The sequence below is a fragment of the Cetorhinus maximus genome, chromosome 17 (genome assembly GCF_964194155.1).
Source record: "Cetorhinus maximus chromosome 17, sCetMax3.hap1.1, whole genome shotgun sequence".
Lineage (NCBI taxonomy): Eukaryota > Metazoa > Chordata > Chondrichthyes > Lamniformes > Cetorhinidae > Cetorhinus > Cetorhinus maximus.
In genome coordinates, this window is record NC_135895.1 from 70768559 (window position 1) to 70787423 (window position 18865).

Genomic DNA, 18865 nt, shown 5'->3' on the forward strand with positions numbered 1-18865 from the left:
TAAATATTAATTATTTTAGTTTGGACATGAAGCTGTTCACAGAAGATGATTAGAATCATTTATGATATCTTATTTATGTTTTCATCTGCAATAAAAATGTCCCAATTTGTGTTATCAGAACAAATTTGTAGATCTTGAATGGCCACATTATCCCAGACTTCAACCACATACCTTCTAAGTTTTACTGTTTTCAGTTTTTGTTGATATTTAAAGAGGAGATGCACAACATTATGATCTGAATCTCCAAAGACTTGTAGGAGTCAAGAATGGAGCAAAAACATTGATCCAGTGTCTTCTCTCCACGGTTGGTTTGTCAACACAGAGTGTAGTTACAGAGGGTGTCCCTCAAAGTCAGGTTACAGTGATTAATATCACCAAGGATGATCTTTAGTGAATCTGGAGAAGGAGTGAACATTTCTTGCACTGTCTTACAAACAACGCCTGCCACTTCCTCTGCATTAGCATCCAGTGGAATCTATACCAAAATAATGAGTAATTGATTAAATTCACAGGGCGGATGGAAGGATCTAACAGCCACACAGCGTAATTCAATGTTAACGAAACAAATACATTTCTTAACCTGTAAATTTCAGCACTAATGTTTATTCACATACATCCATATATTGTAGCAGTAGCAGATCTATCTTGGCATAATAGATCAAATCCATCAATATCAATTGCATTGTCTGGAATGTCCAATGTTAACCAGGTTTTGGTGAGACAGAGCATACTAGACTCCTTGAATTCTGACAAAAGTCTTATGCAGGTCTGAATTTTATTTGTCACTGATCTTACATTACTAAGAGAATTGACTGGAAGTGGTGGATGTTGCTCTCTCCTTTTCAGCATTTGTCTCATGTCACCTCGTTTCTCCCTCTGCCTGAATTGAGGCCACCCTGGCCCCAAATTCAGGCTGTCCCTTGTTGATAAACATTGCTCTTTCCTTGTCACATACTGTTTCACACTTTCTCATTTTCCTCTTCACCTGAATTGAGGCCATTTTGGCCCTGAATGTGTGTCATCTCTTGTTGGTACCCACTGGGGTAAGTTTAATGGTGTATCTTGTAAGGCCGCAGTTCCTGCAAGTTCAAGCAGAACCTTCCAGTTGTAAATCATGCAATGGTAGGCAGTTTCGCTCATTCCCATTCTTGGCAGCCTCCCTTCCCTCTGGCTCCACTCAGCCTCAGCCGCTGAACTCCCCTTGGCCGCCTGGTCCAGTAGCTTCGTTCACCTCTGCTCCTACTTGGCTTTGCTCCGTTCTTCCTCAGTGTTGCCCTGCTTCCCTCAGCCCCGATGTTGCCTCATTCTCTCTGGCCCCAGTGTTGCCCCACTCCCACCCTTGCCCCTGGCCCTAGTGCCGACCCGCTCTCCTTTGTGCCATTGTTGCCTTGTTCTCCCTGACCCTGGTGTTGTATTGTTTCTTCCGGCCCTGGTGTCACCCTGCTCTCCTCCGGTCTTCTTCCCTTTGGCCTTGCTTTTTACCAGCCCTGGCAGCTCCACTTAGCTGTCGCCTAGCAAAGCCCTGTCACCCCACAACTCAACTCGAAGAACGCCAACAGGAGAGAAAAAGAAACATACAACTCAAAGTTTAAAACAACTTAGAAAGAACACATTAAAAAAGCCAAGAAGCAGAAAGCTTAAACAAAGAGCAACCTATGACCCATGTCACTTCAGTGCAGCGCCAACCCCCGTCTTCCTTCTGTCTTTATGGACTTCTTCACACATCTTGATTTATTCTCCATTCTTTGCATTATGGGTCTTCAGCTAAATTTGTTGCTTTTGGTAAATCTTTATGTTGTTTAAATAAAATGATTTCAGGTAGGGTGCTTGGATCACTAAAGGTGCTTGTATCATTTTACTAACTGAGCAGAATTCACAAATTCACCATGTGTTAAACTCCATTTGCTAAGTACTTTGTTGTGGTTTCTAATTGCACAGATGCATCATTTGTTGGACCTTGTGAAAAAAGAGCAAGACATTTATAACATTGTATTCCATGAGCTTATTCGTCAAGTCAGCGTGGATTGTGCAGAGCGAGGAGAACTTCTTGCCAAAATCAGGTCTGTCATTGCTGTAGGAATTTGATGATTAGAAGATTACTGTATTCTACTCATTATCACTTCCTCTAAAATTTTAGTCTATCGCTTAACATATTATAAATAATATGTGGTAATAATGTTTTGCTTATTTTATATGTGAGTTGCAGTATATGAGCAAAAATATGCACTTGAGTTCAATTTTTTTTGTAACACCGGTACATTATTGGTAATCAAACAACCAATCATATTGCAGTTGTAATCATTCAGCTGCTATTTAATGTACAAAATGGATTTGATATTTTCTTTAAAGTAATAATAAAATGTAACATAGTGGAAAAACATAATTTAAGGCTCTTTCATCCCTGTAATGAAAGGATACACAACATCAGACTTAGTTTTACATTTACTGATAAGCAAATTTATTTAGCAAAAGATGAATGGGTGAATATTCAGATATAGTAAATGTATATATTTCTAAAACAATCCTTCTATTAACCTCTCGAAACCAAAGCAATAAAATGTCACTATTTAATTAAAGCTGATGGAATTAAAGAAACAGTGACAGCATGGACATGAAATGAACTATGGGACAGAAAACAGAGTAATGGTGAATGATTGTTTTTCAGACTGGATGGAAGAATACAGTGGTTTTCACCAGGGGTTAGTATTAGGACCACTGCTGTTTTTGATATATACCAATGACTTGGACTTGGGTATGTCAGCTGTTCCTCAGTTGGTAGTGCACTGACTACTAATTCAGAAGGTTGTAGGTTTAAACCCCAATGTAGAGGCTTGAACATAATATTTAGGCCAGCATTACAGTACTGAGGGGTTGCTGCACTGTCAGAGATGCTGACTTTCAGGTGAGATGTAAGTTCAAGACCCTGTCAGCTCCCTCAGGTAAAAGATTCCATGTCACTATTTGAGGAATGGCAGGGGTATTGTCCCTTATGTCCTGGCCAACATTTATATTTTGATCAACATCGCTAAAAACAGGTTCTGTTGGAAGGCCATCGAGCTGAAACGTTAACTCTGTTTCTCTCTCCACAAATGTTAGCACACCTGAGTATTCCCAGCATTTTCTGCTTTAATTTATGCTAAAATCAGGTTATCTGTCATTATCATATCGCTCTTTGTGGAGTTTGCTGTGCACAAATTTCTTTGTGTTTCCTACATTAGAACAGTGACTACTCTTGAAAAGTTCTTCATTTGTTGAAAAATACTTTGGAAATCCTGAGGTCATAAAAACTGCTATACAAATGCAATTTTTTTCTTTTTTACTAGCAGCACAGTAATAAATAACTGAGGCAGTAGGGGTAATTTTAATCCTGGACAAAACCAGCCTGGTGAGTTACTAGCTAAATCCTACAGTAATTCTGCAGTCTTCCAGTTTAACTTGCTTTTCTGAGCAGGTGGCAAGGACACCCACCATTCTCACAATTTATCTGTTTGCCAGCGACTGTTCTTCTGACCACCTGAAATTTCACTCTGATCTACTGACCAGCCACTGCTTCCTGCCCAAAGCAGGCAGGAATTAAGCAATGACATGCAGAGGAGACCGGAGAATTGAAATTGAATGGGCCTCATGAAGTTAAGGGATGTTTATCGCTCGTCTCTCCTAACGTTCTATGTCCAGGTTAAAATAGGGGCTAATGAACATAATGGGCAGAATTTTAACTGCCAAGAGGATATGGATTTAGTTGTAGACAGAGGGTTAAATCCTCAAAATGACATGATCCCAACCACTTCTGGATTTCACCAGGATACTATCTGAGGTGAGTGGGAAACCCCCATGAAGCTGCCGAGTCACTCAATTAAATATTCGATTCAGTCAATTAAATATTTGATTCACTCCACATGATATCAAAAAATGGCTGAAGGTACTGGATACTGCAAAGGCTATTGGCTCTGACTATGTTCCAGCAATAGTACAGAAGACTTGTGCTCCAGAACTTGCCGCATCTCTAGCCAAGCTGTTCCAGTACAGCTACAACACTGGCATCTACCCGGCAATGTGGAAAATTGCCCAGGTATGTCCTGTACACTAAAAACAGGACAAATGCAACCCGGCCAATTATTGCCCCATCAGTCCACTCTCGATCATCAGTAAAGTAATGGAAGGGGTCATCAACAGTGCTGCAGGTGGCACTTGCTTAGCAATAAGCTGTTCACTGGCGCTTAGTTTGGGTTCCGCCAGGGTCACTCAGCTTCTGACCTCATTACAGCCTTGGTTCAAACATGGACAAAAGAGCTGAACTCCAGAGGTGAGGTGAGAGTGACTGCCCTTGACATCAAGGCAGCATTTGACAAGAGTGTGGCATCAAGGAGCCCTAGCAAAACTGGAGTCAACGGGAATCAGGGAGAAAACTCTCCACTGGTTGGAGTCATACTTAGCACAAAGGAAGATGGTTGTGGTTGTTGGAGGTCAATCATCTCAGCTCCAGGACATCGCTGCAGGAGTTCCTCAGGGTAGTGTCCTAGGTCCAAACTTCTTCGGCTGCTTCATCAATGAGCTTCCTTCCATCATCAGGTTAGAAGTGGGGAATGTTCGCTGATGATTGCACAATGTTCAGCATCATTCGTGACTCCTCAGACACTGAAGCAGTCCATGTCCAAATGCAGCAACTCCTGGACAATACCCAGGCTTAGGCTGACAAGTGGCAAGTAACAAATGCCAGACAGTGACCATCTCCAACAAGAGAGAATCTAACCATCACCCCTTGACATTCAATGGCATTACTATTGCTGAATACTTATAAAATGCATAGAAACTAGAAGCAGGAGTAAGCCATTCAGCCCTTCGAGCCTGCACTGCCATTCAATATGATCATGGCTGATCCTCTATCTCAATGCCACTTTCCCGCTTTCTCTCCATACTCCTTGATGCCTCTAATATCCAAAAAATTATCAATTTCTTTCTTGAATATACTCAGTGACCCGGCCTCCACAGCCACCTGTGGTAGAGAATTCCACAGGTTGACCACCCTTTGAGTGAAGAAATCTTTCCTCATCTCAGTCCTAAATGGCCTGCCCCGTATCCTGAGAATGTGGCTCCTGGTTCTAGACTCCCCAACCAGGGGAAACATCCTCCCTGCATCCAGCCTGACTGGCCCTATTGGAATTTTATACGTTTCAATCAGATCACCTCTCATTCTCCTAAACTCCAGTGAATACAGGCCCAGTCGAACCAATCTCTCCTCATATGACAGTCCTGCCATCTCCGGTATCAGCCTAGTGAACCTTCGCTGTACTCCCTCTATGGCAACGATATCCTTTCTTAGGTAGGGAGACCAAAACTGCACGCAGTTTTCCAGGTGTGGTCTCACCAAGGCCCTGTATAACTGCTGTAAGTCACCCCTATTTCTGAACTCAAATCCTCTTGCAATGAAGGCCAACATACCATTTGCCTTCCTAATTGCTTGCTGCACCTGCCTGTTTACTTTCATTGACTGGTGTACAAGGACACCCAGATCCCTTTGTACATCCACATTTCCCAATATATCACCATTTAAATAATACTCTGCCTTTCTGTTTTTCACATTGAAGCATATAACTTCACATTTATCCACGTTATACTGCATCTGCCACGTGTTTGCCCACATACACAACTTGTCTAAATCGCCCTGAAGCCTCCTTGCATCCTCCTCACAACTCACAACCCCATGCAGTACACCGCTAATCACTGACTGCCACCCGGAAAAGACCCATTTATTCCCACTCTGTTTCCGGTCTGTCAACCAATTCTCAATCCATGCCTGTAAATTACTCCCAATCCCATGTGCTTTAATTTTGCCCACTAGCCTCTTATGTGGGACCTTATCAAAAGCCTTCTTGAAATCCAAATACACCACATCTACTGGTTCTCCCTTATCTATTCTACTAGTTACATCTTCAAATAACTCCAGTAGATTAGGTTAAGCATGATTTCCCTTTCATAAACCCATGCTGACTTTGTCTAATCCTGTTAATGCTTTCCAAGTGCTCTGTTACCACATCTTTTATAATAGACTCTAGCATTTTCCCCACTACTGATGTTAGGCTAACTGGTCTGTAATTCTGTTTTTTCTCTCCCTCCTTTTTTAAATAGTGGGGTTGCATTTGCCACCCTGTAATCTGTAGGAACTGCTCCAGAGTCTATAGAATTTTGGAAGGTGACCACCAATGCATTCAATATTTCCAGGGCCACTTCCTTCAGCACTCTGGAATATAGATTATCAGGCCCTGGGGATTTTTCAGCCATTAACCCCATTAATTTCTCTAGCACCATTTTTTTTTTTTTACTAATACTGATTTTCTTCAATTCCTCCCCCTCACTACACTCCTGGTTCCCCAACATTTCTGGGAAATTATTTGTGTCCTCTCTTGTGAAGACAGAACCAAAATATGTGTTCAATACTTCTGCTATTTCTTTGTTCCCCATTACAATTTACCCTGTTCCTGACTGTAAGGGACCTATGTTTGTCTTCACTAATCTTTTTCTCTTCACATATTTATAGAAGCTTTTATATAAGAACATAAGAACTAGGAGCAGGAGTAGGCAATTCAGCCCCTCGAGCCTGCCCCACCATTCAATATGATCATGGCTGATCTATTTCGGCCTCAACTCCAATTTCCCGCCCTCTCCCCATAACCTTTCAACCCGTTACTAATTAAAAATCTGTCTATCTCCTCCTTAAGTTTATTCAGCATCCCGGCATCCACTGCCGTCTGAGGTAGTGAATTCCACAGATTCACGACACTTTGAGAAAAGTAATTCCTCCTCATCTCTGATTTAAATCTACCACCCCTTAGCCTAAAACTATGGCCTCTTGTTCTAGAATGCCCCACAAGGGGAAATATCTGCTCCACGTCTACTTTGTCTATCCCCTTTAGCATCTTATATACCTTAATTAGATCTCCTCTCATCTTTCTAAACTCTAGTGAGTACAGGCCTAAACTGCTTAACCTCTCCTCATAAAACAAGCATCTCTGGAATCAATCTAGTGAACCTCCTTTGAACCGTCTCCAATGCAACTACATCCTTTTTAAGTAAGGGGACCAAAGCTGTGCACAGTACTCCAGGTGCGGTCTCACCAATGCGTTGTACAGTTGCAACAACACTTCCCTATTTTTATACTCTATTCCTTTAGCAATAAATACCAAAATTCCATTTGCCTTCCTTATTACCTGCTATACCTGCATTCTAGCTTTCAGCGATTCATGCACAAGGACACCCAGATCCCTCTGCACTGAAGCCTTTTGAAGTTTCTCTCCATTTAAATAGTCCATTTTATAGTCAGTTTTTATGTTCCTTGCAAGTATACTCTCATACTCCATTTTCCCCTTCTTGATCAATCTCTTTGTCCACTTTTGCTGAATTCTAAACAGCTCCCAATCCTCAGGCTTGCTGTTTTTTTTTCTGGCAATTTTATATGTCTCCTCTTTGGATCTAATACTATCCCTAATTTCTTTTGTAATCCGTGGTTGAGCCGCTTTCCTGTTTTATTTTTGTGCCAGACAGGAATGAATAATTGTTGTAATTCATGCATACATTCCTTAAATATTAGCCATTGCCTATCCACTGTCAGCCCTTTTATCAAGATTCCCCAATCCATCATTGCCAACTCGCGTCTCACCCTGTCGTTCCCTTTATTTAGATTCAGGACCCTAGTTTTGGATTCAACTTCTTCACTCTCCATCCTAATGAACAATTCTATAATTTTATGGTCGCTCTTTCCCAAGGGACCCCACACAACATGATTGTTAATTATTCCTTTCTCATTGCTCAATACCCAGTATAGGATAACCTGCTCTCTAGTTGGTTCCTCAAACGTATTGGTCTAAAAAACCATCACGTACACACTCCAGGAAATCCTCCTCCACAGTATTATTGCTAGTTTGGTTTGTCCAATCTATATGTAGATTAATGTCACCCATGATTACAGTTGTACCCTTATTGCATGCATCTCTAATTTCCTGCTTAATGCCTTCCCTTACACCTCCATTACTTTTTGGGGACCTATAGACAATCCCCACCAACGTTTTCTGCCCTTTGGTGTTTCTTATCTCCATCCAAACAGATTTCACATCATGATTTTCCAAGCCAATATCCTTCCTCACTATTGCATTGATTTCCTCCTTTCCTAACAATGCTACCCCACCTCTTTTCCCTATTTGTCTGTCCTTCCTAAATATTGAATACCCCTGGATGCTCAGTTCCCATCCTTGGTCACCCTGCAGCCATTTCTCCGTAATTGCAACTATCTCATGACTGTTTATATCTATTTGCGTTGTTAATTCATCTACCTTATTGAGAATGCTCCGCGCATTAAGATACAATGCCTTTAGACCTGTCTTTTTAACCTTGTTAGTCATCTTGGCTTTAATTTGCACTATGACCCCATTTGTTTTTTGCCGTTGTATTTTCTGCCTTCCACTTTTGCTTCTTACTTTTCTGCCTTTCGTTTCTATCCTTGCTTCCCCCTCCTCTGTCTCCCTGCTCAGGTTCCCATCCCCTGCCATTCTATTTTAAACCCTCCCCGACCGCACTAGCAAGTACCCCTCATTGAGGACATTTGTCCTGGCCCTGCCCAGATGCTAACTGTCCTTTTTGTACTGGGCCCACCTTCCCCAGAACTGGTCCCAACGTCCAGGAATCTGAATCCCCCACCCCCTCTGCACCATTTCTTCAGCCACGTATTCATCTGCTATATCCTGTTATTTCTACTTTTTAATTTATGTCATAACTCCCTATATTCAGCTTGTAGGACCTCATCCTTTTTTTTTACCTCTATTGTTGGTACCAATATGTACCATGACCACTGGCTGTTCACCCTCCCCCTTCAGAATGCCCTGCAGCCTCTCCGAGACATCCTTGACCCTAGCACCAGGGAGGCAACGTACCATCCTGGCGTCTCTTTTGCGGCCTTAGAAACGCCTGTCTGTTCCCCATAATATTGGATCCCCTATCACTATAGCCCTGCCACTCTTCTCCCTCCCTTCTTGTGCAGCAGAGCTATCCGTGGTGCCATGGACTTGGCTCCTGCTGCTTTCTCCGGAGAAGTCGTCTTCTCCAACAGTACCCCAAACGGTACATCTGTTAGAGAGGGGGATGGCCACAGGGGACTTCTGCACTACCTGCCTTCCTCTACTCTGCCTGGTGGTCAACCATCCTCTTTCTGCCTGTTCAGTCTTTACCTGCGGTGTGACCACTTCACTGAACGTGCTGGCCACGGTAGTCTCAGCATCGTGGATGCTCCACAGTGAATCCACCCGCAGCTCCAGCTCCAAAATGCGGTTAGTCAGTAACTGCAGCTGGACACCCTTCTTGCACATATGGTCGTCAGGGACACTGGAAGTGTCCATGACTTCCCACATAGCGCAGGAGGAGCATGTCACAGGTGCGAGCTCTGCTGTCATGACTTTCCTTTAGATTAAGCTCGTTAGTTTCTCCCTTTAAAGAATAGTAATCTCTTAGGGGCCTTATTCCACTCCAAACACCCCCACTATAGTCCAAAGTCCTTACCTTATTGTTTAAGCTAATGGACTGCAGCAGTTTAATTAGTAGAAAAAGTAGAAGTAGAAGTACTCACCTGACCCTACTTACCAATCAGCTGCCTCCCCTGTGTCGCGTCACTTTTTGAATCATGACATCACTTTGAATTCCACTGCCTGAAGGCCTTGAGGGTACGCCTCTCCTCTCTGGTCTCAGCCTCTGTTTCTTCTGATCTTTTATACCGCTGTCAATGGCCTCTCCTCTCCGGTCAGCCCCGGGTCTCCCCAGAACTCTCACTCTGTTCTTGCGCCGCTTTCAGCCCCGAGTCCAGCTCCTGCTCTTTTTAAATCTCCGCTCTGACTCTTGGTTCCCGCTCTTTTTAGATCTTACCAAGGCCGCCGCTCCTCTCACACTGCCTTTTGGTCCTGCTCTGGTTTTATGCCTGGTTCCCCTCGCTCTTTAAAATCGCCGGTCCCCTTGTGCTGCCTCTTGGTCCCGCTCATTATCATCCCCTACTATCAACATCCTGGCGGTTACCATTGACTTGAAATTGAACTGGACTAGCCGTATAAATACTGTGGCTACAAGAGCAGATCAGAGGCAAGGAATCCTGCGGCGAATAACTCACCTCCTGACTCCTCAAAGCCTATCCACAATCTACAAAGTACAAGTCAGGTGTGTGATGGAATACTCTCCACTTGCCCAGATGAGTGCAGCTCCAACAACACTGTAGAAGCTTGACACCATCCAGGACAATGCAGCCCCGCTTGATTGGCATCCCATCCACAAACATTCATTCCCTCCACCACCGATGCACGTTGGCAGCAGTGTATACCATCTACAAGATGCATTGCAGGAACTCTCCAACACTTGTTAGACAGAACCTTCCAAACCCACACTCTACCATCTAGAAAGACAAGGGCAGCAGATACATGGGAACACCACCACCTGGAAGTTCCCCTCCAAGCCACACACCACCATGACTTGGAAATATATTGCTGTTCTTTCACTGTCGCTGGGTCAAAATCCTGGAACTTCCTCTCTAACAGCACTGTGGGTGTACCTATACCACATGGACCACAGCGGTTCAAGAAGGCAGCTCACCACCACCTTCTCAAGGGCAATTAGGGAAGGGCACTAAATGCTGGCCTAGCCAGCGATGCCGACATCCCATAAATTAATTTGAAAAATCCTCTTGTCCTTTACCTGGTCTGGCCTATGTGTAATTTCAGATGCACAGCAGTGTAGTTGACTCTTAACTGCCCTTTGAAATGGCCTAGTGAGTCACTCGGTTAACTGGAGTTAGGGATATGCAATAAATGCTGGCCTTTCCAGTGATGCCAACATCCCATGAATGAATTAAAAAATTGCAGCAAGATCTGAGTGTGTCATTGTAAGTAGTGTATAAGTACTAAAGCAAATAAGGTAATAGTAATTGTTTGGAACCATAGGGTTATAGCACTGATGCAGTGCTTTCAGTAGGGAAAGCAGGCGGCTTGAGGTGCCGTGGCCTACTCCTACTCCTAATTCATATGTTCGAATGTTCGTATTGAGGTAAATGTAATAAGTTCAGAGGTCAAACAGATAACCCTTTTAGTTTTTAGGTATATCAGCTACTATATTGATTTCTTGGGCTAATTGTTTGTCTGCCCCATTTTTTGGACACGAGGTTGTGATTCATGACCTACCCATGCAGATTCTGTTGGAGGTGGGCACAAGCAAACTTGCTACTCGTACCTCATTGCAATGGTTATAGTGTGGGGCTGAGTGGGCTCTGCACTACTGTCGTTCTTTTCATGCTGCCCCTATGCTCAACAGAAGCTGAATACCTTAAGCTCCGAGCATATGGTCAGCAGGCTTGCTCTTAAAAGCAGGTTGTCCCTCTTAAAGGGAAACTACACAATTACGTTGCTGGAGTCTTAAACATAGAAAATGGAACACCAGGGCAGAAAGAGGGTTCCAGGATGATAGATGCTGTACTGGAGGCATTAGTCGTGGGGGTGGGAAGGAGGAGAGGCACCATGGTTTTGCGGGGAGTCAGGACGCCCTCAAGGACTACCCTCAGGTGGCCAGGGAGGTCAACTCCTAAAGAAGACCTGCCCGGAGTGCCACATAAAGTTGAATGACTACAGATGGGTGATGAAGGTCTGTGAATGCATTTTCACAGGACATCTGTCCACCACAACGTCAACCTTTAACACTGCTCAATGCACCATATACCCATTTCTCACCCATCAGCATTCCCTGGCACTCAGGACTTAAGCTTAATATCCAAATACTCCACCTCATCATCACATACCTATAAATGATGCCAGCTTCATACTCACCTTTTGCTGCCTCCACATTCCTCCAGCTATTCCACTATGGCAGGTACATCACCTAAACACAGCACTACAAAATCACTGGCATTGAAACCTCATTCAGCAGAACAAGGTGCCACACAATAGAAGACCCAGTATGCCTGCATCTCCTGAGACTTATTGAAGAGATGGCTCTTAGCATCATGCAGTCAGGTGCAAAGCAGCCCTTGGCATCTAGCATTGCTGAGAACATTGCGCATGACATGTTCCTGCCTAATGCCTCTTCTCCACTCCCACACACCCTCATCTTGCTGCCTAGCATAACCAAGAAGCTGCTGATGGTGTCACCATGGACTTCTTGTTTCCCACACCCTGTCACCGACCCCCACCACGCCTCTCCCCCCGACCCCCCTTTCCTCATACCAACCTTCCCATTCTGACTCTCTGTTTTCAGACACTATTGTCTGCTCAATCACAGGAGGAAGAGAAAGAGAGCAACAGAATAGCACTAATGAAGAGGCCCCTTCACTTGATCTGACCTAACAACCACCAGCTCAGATATTAGCACTGCATGGAAGCATGGAGCCTTGGCGGCAAGCTGCAGGCGAGGCGGCGCCCCAGCCAGAAGCCCATTGACTTGTGGCAGGATTGGAAGATCCCGGCAGTGGGCGGGTGTGGAAAATTCCACCCCTTGTCTTTACAACCAATGGAGGAGTGGTAGGCTCTGTTGCAGTAGGTAAACTTTGATGAATAAAAGGTTGTTTTGGATGTGGTTGTTCTGAAGTTTGGCTGTCTGTTAATTCTGTTTTTCCATTCTTTGGAGTTGAATAACTCTGTCAACTCCCCATCTGGTGTTATGGATGTTCATTCATTTATCCCATTCCTTGTAGGAAGAATGAATTCTCAGCTCGACTGTAGTGTGTATTCTGTTTTTCTTCCTATGTGCAGTTCTCCATGTTGCATGTTGGAATTTTGGAATTTACATTTCAAAAATGGAACCTCCACTGCCACTTATCTCATAATTGTACCCGAATATTGGATGACTGTCTTACTTTCCAGTTGTTTTTCAAGCTTATGAATCTTTTCATTCAGTTCATCGACTACTCTGGTGAGTTCGGTTGTCTTTGTTTCAGAATTATCTGCAGAACTCTTATATAAATTTAGTGGCATTCAGTTCTTCTCGGAATCTTTCTTTCATGGTCACGGACTATTCCTTAGATTCTTTCAGTTCATACGTAGATCTTCAATCTTAGAATTTTCCTTATCTGCTTTCAAAGTCTGGATTTACTGGCCCTAATGTGCATCTCATCTCATCTCTTTCATGTTTTTCAGATTGTATTGGAATTCAAGAATTTCATCAGTTTTAGTTGATAATTCTGTATTCCAACTATTCCAATTCATCAGCAATTCCTTCTGAACTTTCAACCTTTTGTTTCTTTCAAAGCAGCTTGGTTCATTAGTTTATCATGCATTTTCAAAGTTACAGAGTCAGCTTGAATCTTACGTTTCAAATCTTCCAATTGAGCTTTGATAGGAACATTTCCCAATCTTATTTCTACCTTTTCATTTTCTGGACGCCGCAGAATTTTGTCCTTGTCATTCACTTTGGTTTCACAGTTAGCCAAGTCTGCCCCTGGTGAAGTCTTAGCCTGTTCCAGTTTTGTGGTGGGGCTTCGTGTGGCTTCATTAATCCACCTACAGTGTGGAATGGTCCACAGCTTTCCCCTCAACCACGGTCACCTAGCTCAGCACTGCCACCTGCTGTTGCTGTTGGGAAATGTATCAGTATTTTCAAAAAGATTCATTTTTAAGAATTCTGGAAGGTCCTCTGCCTCTCTGGCACCCTTGTTTGGTTTGACTCTGCATGCTCCACAACTTGAAGGTTAAAGTATTTGTGAAAGGCTTTTAATATTTCATTAAAGCTGGCTGAAGACCTTCAGATTATTTTGTCAGAAAATTCACTGAACAAGTATGAAAACGTATTAGTCTGGACTGCTTCTGATTTCCTACTTAGACTTGATGTATTCCGATGATTTAAAAATTTTCTTCTCCACGAGGGCCAATTATGTGACTGGACAGGGCCTTGGATGGGTCCAAACATGTCTGGAGTAGATTTTTGATCCATGGTCATTAAATTTTAAATGTATGTGCAGCTTTAAGGACTATTCAGAAATCCAAGACGGTGCCGCCGTATGCTTCTTCACAATGAAGATTCTGGCGCTTTCTGGTTTTGCTGGGCTCCCACAGTAATGGCATTCGCGATCTCTGTTTAAAATTTTTCAGCAATGACTCCCTGGACCAACTTTTGAGTCTTGCCCACTGTACCTAATTATTTTTGGGTCATAAAACCGTTGATTCCTGGCTTTTGATAGGTTTTTAACTGCCGAATCTGTTTTATTTACTTACTTTTCATTTTCGATCAGAGTGAGCTCGCTGCCAGATGTTCAGGCGCTGACCCGGGCTGTTCGTGTTGCCTTTTAAAATAGCGATTATGACTGCTGCTGACTTAAAAACTTTTTAAAATTAATTCTGGCCAAAAGTTTTTAGCTCACCACTGCTAGGTTTTCTGACTCTGCACTCTCTGTGTATTGAAGCTGGACTTCAATGGGATTCAATGACGTCTTCTGCTGCAGTGTGGAGTTTTAGTTCTGCCTTCAGCTTCCAATCCCTGCTTCGCAGCTTTTGTCTGGTGATCTTCCATTGTGCCTTCATCAGGTCAAAATGTTCCTTTTTTCAAATCTTCCAGGTTTTAAATTTCTTCTGCAGCTTCTGTGAGGTTCTGGGTTGTTCTCATAGCTGCCACCATGTTGTAAGATGTTATGTGTAGTTCAATAAGTCTCATGAAGAGAACCTGAGTTTCAGGTAGTTTAACGTAAGCGTTTATTAACTACCAGTAACTGTATACATATGTAGAATATAAGGTCTAAGCTAGGAGCTGTCCCCATGCTTGCTTCTACACAAGGTTCTGTCCATGTCATGAAGAGACATTGATGTGTACAATGTTATTGGAAATTATGTTTTAATTGGACTTGTAGTTGGGTCTGTGACTGTGTGTGGCTTAATTGGATTAAAGCCAGCTAGTCTGGGTGCTTGGATGTATAGTAGTTCCAAATGTTAATTAGATAACCGAAAGGCTAGACGGTAAAAGAGTAAATTTGCATTTGTTGAATAAACCATTCAAAAGAAGGGAGTAAAGTCTTGCACCTAGCTAGGACACACCAAGCAATGTGTTTTATATTACGAATAAAACTGGTGCTGTAAAATGGGTTTTATTTTTAGAAGAGGTGGATTTCAAAGACCTAGTGACACAATGAGAATTTACATTCAACGGGAAGGCTAGGTATAAACAAAAAGGAGTTTTGGATGTGCATGTCAGAGGCATCTAAGATTTAACCAGCCTGTAAGCCAACAACTGTCTGCAAAGGAACCAAATTGCAAGGGACTTCATCTTGAAATCGTAAAGTTAAATGTGCTTTGCCTGGCATCAGTTTAAAGTCTATGGGTTATTATTGCCTTGGTGTAGATTTACTTGGGAGTGATTAATTTGGTGATTTGTTTAAAAGTTATTATGGTAGTAACTTGTAGACATGTGTTATTATGGTAGTAACTTGTAGACATGTGTATGTGTTTAATTTCTTGTTAAATTAATAAATGTTTAATTTAGTTCATATGAAAAAAACCTCGAGGCTTGGTGATTACATTTTTGAATTCAGAGCTGCATCTCGAACATACCAATTAAAATGATAGGTTATGACAGTTGTTCAAGTTTCCCTCTGGGATTTAAACAACTCAACCTTTACCAATTGTTGTGTCATAACAGTCCAGTATAAGACTGACATCTAGACTTAGGTCATGTGTTCCTTTACATCAGTGTGGGCGGTACTGTACTCAGTCCCACGTTAACCTTTTCTATGCCAGACCCTATGTTACACCCACAGTCCCCAAAATAACAGTGAGATAATGATCAGCTAACGTTTTTAGTGGTGTTGGTTGAAGTTGGCCAGGATACTGGAAGAATTCCTCTGCTCTTCTTTGAATATCACCATATAGAATCACTTACATGCATCTGAGAGGGGTGACTTAGTTTAACTTTGGTTCTGAAGGATGACACTTCTGACAATGTAGCGCATCTTCGGCATTTGAAGAATATTTCTAATCCAACAATGAAAGAACCAGTACTTGATTTAGTTTGAGGAAATGAAGTGGGGCCAATAACTGATGAAGAAGAATTGGGAAATCATCAGCGCCAGCTTGTATTTGTAGAGCATGCTTATAGTAGTAACACATCCCAAAACATGTCACAGGACCTTATCAAACAAAATCTGAGCCAACCCACCATAATGAGATGTTAGGGAAGGAGCCAAAAAGGCTCATCAGAGACGTAGGTTCTAAGGAGCACCTAAAAGGAGGAAAGAAAGGGATGGTGAGCTTTAGGGAGGGAATTCCAGAGCTAAGACCCTTGTCAGCTGACTGTATGGCTGCTAATGGCGGAGCAATTAAAATTGGGAATGCACAAGAGGCCAGAATTGAAAATAGTGACAACAACCACAACCTGCAGTTATACAGCACCCTTTAGGATAGAAAAAAAATCCCAAGGAGCTTCACAGGAACATTTTCAGACAAAAATTTACACCATGCTAAATGATCCCAAAAGACATAATTCTTCACAAGTGTACAAGCTTTGCCACCACCTCACCCTGGTCTTTTACTCTTTAACTCTTGCTTACTAATGGATCATGGTACCAAGTCAACATGCGTTGATAAACCCAGGGCAAAGGAAAGTAAATTGGCAAGGAATTGTTTGAGGGTATGGTAGCACACAAAATAATGGCTGATTGGAGGATGGAATTGGCAGAAACCCATGAACAAAACATTTGTCCACGCACTTGACTGGGAATGTCAAGTGATGTGATTGAATTTGCCCAGATATAGGGGGAAAGTAAAGATCCAGAGAGGAAAGTACAATGACTCAAAATTAGGGAGGGAAAAATTTATAAAAAAACAAATATGATGATTTTGATTAATGTTTGTTTGAAGACTGTTTTAATATTGATTCCTTTGATTCCTTTTTCTTCCCAGAGACAGATATGTAAATTTGTTGGACTACATTCCTCGCCACTTGAATAGCATGCACAACGAAATCATGATGCAACGAGTATTGGATAGGCAACTTATTGTGGAGCTGTTTGTCTTTCAAAATGCAGTTGAAAAACTTAACAGGTAATTATTTTTAATCATATGGCCAATGAAGAAATTCTGTTTCTTATAGGTTGCTAAGAATAGTCAGTTTGCAAATGAAATAATAATTTCCAATTTGTACAGAAACTCAACAATAGTACTGAAGTAAATGGATGCAGTTCACCTGATGGCTCAGCAAGTTTAGTAGTGAGTCTCACACACAGCAGGAATGTCCCAGATTTGATCCTCACTTGGTGATGAGTTAGCTACTCTCAGTCAGCACAACAGTGGCTGCCCTTGGGATAGGGACTGGGCAGGGGAGATCAACCAAGGTTTGCACTCTTTGTCTCCATTCAATAGCCTCTGCTAAAAGGTGCATGCCTGTAGATGGGGGTGGGGGGACAAGATTGGACTTGGCTGTGAAGTTGAAAAACTTTGCCACTTAATTCAGGTCTCATGTGAATACTAACTCTGTGGGTGACCTACTGGAGATCAACTGGTGCCAATTAAACCATACCCAACCAGGACTAAGTGCCTTCGGGGAGCGAAGGAAGAGGAGAAAGTTGCAGGAGAAAAGTTGACAAAGAAAAATAAAATAGACAGGTGTTAGAGCGTTTTTCACATGTGGACATCGCTATTAGAGTGTGGGAGAGGGGATATCAAAGAGAGAGATTTTAACTTTCACTGCTAGGAGGGAAACAGCCAGTATTGGATTACTACAGTAATCTGCCCAATTTTCCTTTGCAATCAATGGAATGTAGAATCTACCAAGATGTACAACAAGCAGCCAATCTGCTAGTGATCCTATCCTTCCGTGACACCTATGTGTTTTCAGCAGGAATCAATACAGATGATCAGAGGATACAAATTTAGGCTGATTTTCCTCAGGACATAGACAGTAGAATCTGTTGTAGCTTTCCTGCCACCTGCAACATCCTGTCGTGAATGGTGGTGGACAATTAAACAACTCATTGGAGGAGGAGGCTTCACAAATATCCCCATCCTCAATGATGGGGAAGCCCAGCACATCAGTGCAAAAGATAAGGCTGAAGCATTCGCAACAATCTTCAGCCAGAAGTGCAGAGTGGATGATCCATCTCGGCCTGCTCTGGAGGCCCCGAGCATCACAGATGCCAGTCTTCAGCCAATTCAATTCACTCCACGTGATATCAAGAAACGGCTGAATGTACTGGATAGTGCATAGGTTATGGGCCCTGACAATATTCTGGCAATAGCACTGAAGACTTGTGCTCCAGAACTTGCTGCGCCCCTAGCCAAGTTGTTCCGGTACAGCTACAACACTGGCATCTACCCGGCTATGTGGAAAATTGCCCAGGTATGTCCTGTACACAAAAAGCAGGACAAATCCAAATCGGCCAATTACCGCCCATCAGTCTACTCTTGATCATCAGTAAAGAAATGGAAGGGGTCATCAACAGTGCTACCAAGTGGCACTTGCTTAGCAATAACCTGCTCACTGATACCAAGGTTGGGTTCTGCCAGGACCACTCAGCTTCTGACCTCATTACAGCCTTGGTTCAAACATGGACAAAAGAGCTGAACTTCCGAGATGAGGTGAGAGTGACTGCCCTTGACATCAAGGCTGCATTTGACTGAGTGTGGCATCAAGGAGCTCTAGCAAAACTGGAGTCAATGGGAATCAGGGGGAAAACTCTCCAATGGTTGGAGTCATACCTAGCACAAAGGAAGATGGTTGTGGTTATTGAAGGTCAGTCATCTCAGCTCCAGGAAATCACTGCAGGAGTTCCTCAGGGTAGTTTCCTCGGCCCAGACATCTTTAGCTGCTTCATCAATAACCTTCCTTCCATCATCAGGTCAGAAGTGGGGATGTTCACTGATGATTGCACAATGTT

The 18865-nt window shown here is 42.8% G+C and overlaps 1 protein-coding gene across 1 annotated transcript in view; it reads left to right on the forward strand.

Annotated features, from left to right (window-relative positions):
- The window catches only part of axdnd1 (axonemal dynein light chain domain containing 1), a 248778-nt gene that overhangs the window by 60610 nt on the left and 169303 nt on the right, over window positions 1-18865 (forward strand). The window contains exons 10-11 of the mRNA XM_078561454.1: window positions 1939-2060; window positions 16893-17033. Coding sequence (XP_078417580.1) covers window positions 1939-2060; window positions 16893-17033 — 263 coding nt within the window. The remainder of the gene's footprint in view (window positions 1-1938; window positions 2061-16892; window positions 17034-18865) is intronic.